The sequence below is a fragment of the Austrofundulus limnaeus genome, unplaced genomic scaffold (genome assembly GCF_001266775.1).
Source record: "Austrofundulus limnaeus strain Quisiro unplaced genomic scaffold, Austrofundulus_limnaeus-1.0 Scaffold8, whole genome shotgun sequence".
In the NCBI taxonomy this organism is placed as follows: Eukaryota; Metazoa; Chordata; class Actinopteri; order Cyprinodontiformes; family Rivulidae; genus Austrofundulus; species Austrofundulus limnaeus.
Genome location: NW_013952410.1, coordinates 3,061,631 through 3,066,909, shown reverse-complemented (window position 1 = coordinate 3,066,909; position 5,279 = coordinate 3,061,631). Strand labels below are relative to the sequence as shown.

The 5,279-nt window shown below is 37.6% G+C and overlaps 1 protein-coding gene across 1 annotated transcript in view; it reads right to left on the bottom strand.

The window, feature by feature from the left end:
• The window catches only part of mfn1b (mitofusin 1b), a gene marked incomplete in the record, with an annotated part of 15,663 nt that overhangs the window by 5,883 nt on the left and 4,501 nt on the right, over positions 1-5,279 (bottom strand). The window contains 7 exon segments of the mRNA XM_014000239.1: positions 489-591; positions 1,033-1,137; positions 1,880-2,006; positions 2,287-2,408; positions 3,835-3,902; positions 4,146-4,299; positions 4,783-4,890. Of these exon segments, the coding sequence (XP_013855693.1) occupies positions 489-591; positions 1,033-1,137; positions 1,880-2,006; positions 2,287-2,408; positions 3,835-3,902; positions 4,146-4,299; positions 4,783-4,890 (787 nt within the window).

The window sequence follows — 5,279 nt, the reverse complement described above, 5'->3', positions numbered from 1 at the left end:
CGACAAATACGGACTTTACCCAAACCCTAATGTCGTGCTGTTGAAATGTCTCTTGTTGAGGAGGGGTCTCTGGGTCAGGGTCGTCTGAGGAGGAAGGAGATGAATGGATGCGTGAACTTTTATTTAAGATTTAAGTTTTTTTATTTCAAAAGATCCTTATGGATCACAGCAGAAGCATAAATATTACTGTTAAGAAAGCTGATGATAAAGTTGAATAAAAATCTAAGTCTGATTCTGAAGGTAAATTAAATCTCTGACAGTGATCATTACACAGTGTGGCTCTAATTCCTCACTTCATCATCTGTGTCGCAGCTTCACGTCTCCAAAATGAGCGTACGTATTGGTCAGAGCTGGCTGAGGGACCGCACATTTTCACATCGAGTTTGGATTTTATAAACCACAACCTTTGCGTGAAAAGTGGCGTACGCACGTTTCTGGGCTCGTATTGTGCATACGCAAGTTTTATAAATCCGACCCCAGTTCAGTACCGATCATGTATTTCTGAGAAGACTGGACAGAGGCGTTGATGGCGTTGGAGCAGCGGAAGGCCAGGTTCTTTCCCATCCCCTCCTCCACATGAGCCAGCAGTTCCTGTCAACAACAACAACAACGACAGGATTCAAAGGTCAGGAAAACAAACAATGCTTCCTCAGACCCTTTTTTTAGCTGCTGTGTAAATTTAAGCTAAGTTCAACTTGACTTTCTCCCTTTATTTAATCTACTAAAAGCTATTACTTCTGATTCTGTTGTCTGTTAGAACGGTACTTCTTTCTTCCACCTCAGCAGCCAGACTGTTGGTTTAGACAACAGGAGGGGAGCAGAATGTTCCTGTAGGCTCAAAGAAAAACTATTCTGCATTAATCTTATTAAATTACTAATCTTAATAAGCACTGATCATAATACAATTGTTGATTTTATTGCACATAACTCGGACAGTATTTTATTTCATCTTCCTAAACCTGCAACTGTAATTTGTCTTAATATAACAGATTTAAAACGAAAGTTATAGGGATAGAATAGGGATTTACTCACAGACTTGTAGACCTTGAGGACGGAAGGTGAGGGATGGAAATCTGTGTGGAACTCATCAACAATCACATGGAGACGGCTGATTTCTTCTCCCATCGCGATGGACACCTGGATGGGAAAAAATAAGGTGGAAAGTCACTTAGTTCACCAGTTGTAGACAACAATTCACAATTATGCTTGAATGAAGAGGATAGTTTTAGATGCTGTGTTGATATGCACTGATTTACTCTGWTGGACTTCAAACAGAATATAAAATCATCAAAGTTAACATTTGAGCCGTTTTATTATTTAAATGGTAAATAATCTGAACTTATCGAGCACATTTAAGTCCCTCCAGACTCCAAAGCACTTTACACTAACAGACATTCGCCCATTCACTCACATTCACACACTGGTGATGGTAAGCTACAATGTAGCCACAGCTGCCCTGGGGCACACTGACAGAGGTGAGGCTGCCATGCACCAGCGCCATTTAAACATTATAGTCTTTGAAGACTCCAACTTTAAAAGGATATTTTGGATTATTTCAAGACAAATAATCAGAGATAACCATGTCTGATCAGAAGTTGTGAAATTATCAATTTATTATAGAATTATTATAGAATAAATAGCACTCTGCAGAACTCAGTTCTTTTTTTTTTTACTTTTCCAAATAAAAGTTGGTAACTATTCACTTTATTCTTTCGTTATTTGGTTAAAGAGATAAAGGTTGAATGTGTTTTTGAGAGAGGTGGGGAGTAGGTCAGGTGGCTCAACTTGGGTTGGAAGTAAAAAAAAAATGGGGGCGGGGCTTTGAGGAAAACAGGTAGGGAAACACACTGCTTTAAATGACCACAATGATCTGAGTTACCTTGGCCTCCACATCCTCACTGATGGCTTTGATCTTCTTCTTAATGTCATCAATCAACAAGCTGAGCTGATTCTTCACAAAGTCCAGCCGGTCCATCTGGTACTCTCTGTCCTCCAGCGCTGCCACACTGAAAACCCGTCCCCACCAACAGGACATTAGCACAACAGCAGCTAAACAAGGTAGTTAAACTTACAAATTCACTACCACCTACACTAATAATTACCAACTTCAATCATTATTTTTGAACCAGGAGGGGGAACAAAACTTATTTCCCTCCGATTTACCTCTAAAATCCCACATGGCACTGATAGAAAAGACAATATCAGTTGAGTAAAAGTCTTAAAATACTCTAACTTAACCAAAAACCAGGAGGGTGAAACCAAACTGCATGCGGAAAAGATGCTCACCGCTTCTCCGCCGCCTCGATGTTGATGGTGTCCATAATGCTCTTGACTTGTTCTGTGATCTGCTTGGCCCTGATTGTGTGCTGCTCAAACTTTGTTTTCACTGCTGACTGCGAGATACACTCCTGCGAGGCCATAACACACACATTACTGTGACGGTTACAGCGGCTGGACGGCGTGCGGGAGTTTGCACGCCGTGTGTGTGTGGGGAAATAAAAACAAATGACAAGATAGACACCTGCTACTTTTTGAATTAAAAGAAATGGAAATAAAGGAGGTGGGGGGGGGGGCAGCAGCAGAGTGTGCATCTTGTAACCCACAGCCAGTAAACTCACAGTTGTGTGTTTGCACAGGTTAAGAAATGAGAGTAAATGAACACAAACAAGAAAGAAAATTATAAAAATGCAAACAAAGTAGAAATATTGCATCAATCAGGAGTACAATAACTGACGAAAAAAATCATAATTTCACTGAATGTCAGTTAACTCCCCATTTAAACAGATCAATCAATTCTTTTCCTAAAACAGACTTTTTAAAACTATGTAGGGTTTTTTTTCTACTGTTGCAGCTGTTGTAAAGACGTTGTAAAGCCATTTCATTCATTAACTACTTAAGTGTCTTTCCTAAGGTTCACATATTTTGGACACAACCTGTTCTCACTCAATGTTTAAAAAAGAAACTTGATCATAAGACGGACTTGGCTTGAATATTTACACAAACACAACTTTTAGTTTCCTCCCTTCTACCTCTGCTTTCAAGGCCGAAGCTTCCAGAGAAGGACGTCAGGGACACGAGCCCTAAAACTATTCTAATAAGAATTGGTTTTAATATCAAAACCCACAGATAGATATAATCAACAGTTAAGTGTTTCATAGTTAAGATGCATTTAAAAACTGAAAGTTGAGAGTTCAAGACAACAGCCTCATAAAGCCTTTTAAAAAGCATATTGTCCTGTTTATGATTGATTGTAATGTAACTAATTGTTATCTAGCATTCCTATTAAACATAATAAATGTATCTAACTGCTGTAGTTTGGGCTTGCTCTGACCACAGGGGACATCTAAATAAGTCACAATTTAAATCTAAAGGATAACGCCTCTAAAATTGATCTTTTCCTCCCAGAATAAAACAATTCATAAAGAAGAAATTAAACATAAGGCTGAAACATAAAAACAGACAAAATCAAAGCCAAATGAAACAGAATGGATGTCCTCACCAGCGTGAATCTAGACTTCAGCAATGAAGACGCAGGTTGATGAAAAAGGCACAGATTTTGATCTAAAGGGTCCTGTGGAAGCCAGCTTCAAATTCTATGAACTAACCAGGAGGAAAATTATGGACTAATTCCTTTAAAAAAATCTACTGTTGTGCTTTGACTGAAAGAAAAGAAGAACGCAGCAGTGTGAAATTGTAGAGGGAGAAAACAGTGAAGGAAGAAAGTAATATCAAAGCTGAAATCTCTTGTTTTGTGATTTATTCTTCACATCTTGATACCTTTTGAAACGTCGTACTAGCAGTTATGTATTTGTCTTTAAAACAAACATTTTATACCTCAAACCTTCTTTCAAAACTTTGGAACTCCTTCAGTCTCTCCTGGAAACCCTCAGCCAAAGCACCACCTGATGATAACATACCAATATTTGTTAATTAATTAATTCATTATTCTTGTGTCACACCATGATTTGTAAATATAAACATTATTTGATAACTTACACATTTTCACTAAGCCAAAAAACATAACTCTAAAAAAATTAATAAGCCTGCACGTCATACGCAAAACATTATTATGCTCACTGAATGTCAATTTGACACATTATAAAAACATTTTTTTGCCAATTGAATTTTACATTTCATACACTCGCCTGTTTCTGGCATGCCCTGTGCACGCTGCATCCGGGAGCTGAGCACCTCTTTGGCAGAAACAAAGAAAATCCGGTTTGGCGCCTGGTCGCGGTCAACAACTTTCAGCTCGTCTACCAGAAAGTTCACGCAACGATCTGTGTGCTGCTTCCTCACCTGAAGGTAGGGTTGGGCAATATTGGCAAAAAAATTAATCACGATTAATTGTGGTATTTAGCCAATAACAATTAATTTGACGATTAATCCCCTGGAGTCCCTGGACACCCTTATGTCTTAGTCACATGACCAATTTAGTGGGAAAGATTTGCTTTATATAAAAAAATTGTTCCAAATTGTGTGAAAATTACACATTTCAGTCTATACATCACATTTGAAACTGTGTTGATAGATAAATAAATTACAGAACTTTATTTTTAATGTTGGTCATATTTGAAGCAGAGAGGAGCACTGAGCAGACTCTGTCTGGTGGCATTAATCTTATTAATCGTCAAGTGCCAAAAAGTAATCGATTATTGTTTTTCTGATGAATAATTGCACACGATACGATTATAYCCAACYTTAACTGAAGGAAAAAAACAAGTGGTAAAATGTGATTTTACAGGGAAGTTAGTTTTTGATTAAAATGGGCGTTTAACTCACGTCCTCCATGTATTCTGGTTCRTTTGCTGAAGCATCCCAGCGATTGTTCAAGATGAAGATGTTTGGCTTTGAGAGACGTTCATTTACTTTATGGAAGAAGTGTTTTTCCTTAAAGAGAGGAGGAAACATGGGTAAGGACCTGTGATGTTTAACATTGCTCCGAACATTTCAGAGTGGAAAAAACAGAAACTGATACGGAAACCACTTTTTCTCATTAATTTGCAGAAAAAGGCTCAGTTTTGTTCATCTTTAAACGCTAAATACATGCTTTGTTTGGTACAAGTCAAACAATATTTTATTACAGATTTCCACTGGATAGTTAAGGGAGGGAAATTACGCAAAATCAACTTTTTATTATTATTTATTTAACTTTTTGAGCTTTATATCCTATTATAACATCATTCCATCTAGGGCTGCCACGATTAATCGATTAATAGACGACTAATCGATTATTAAAATAATTGATGACTAATTTAATAATCGATTAATCGTTTTCT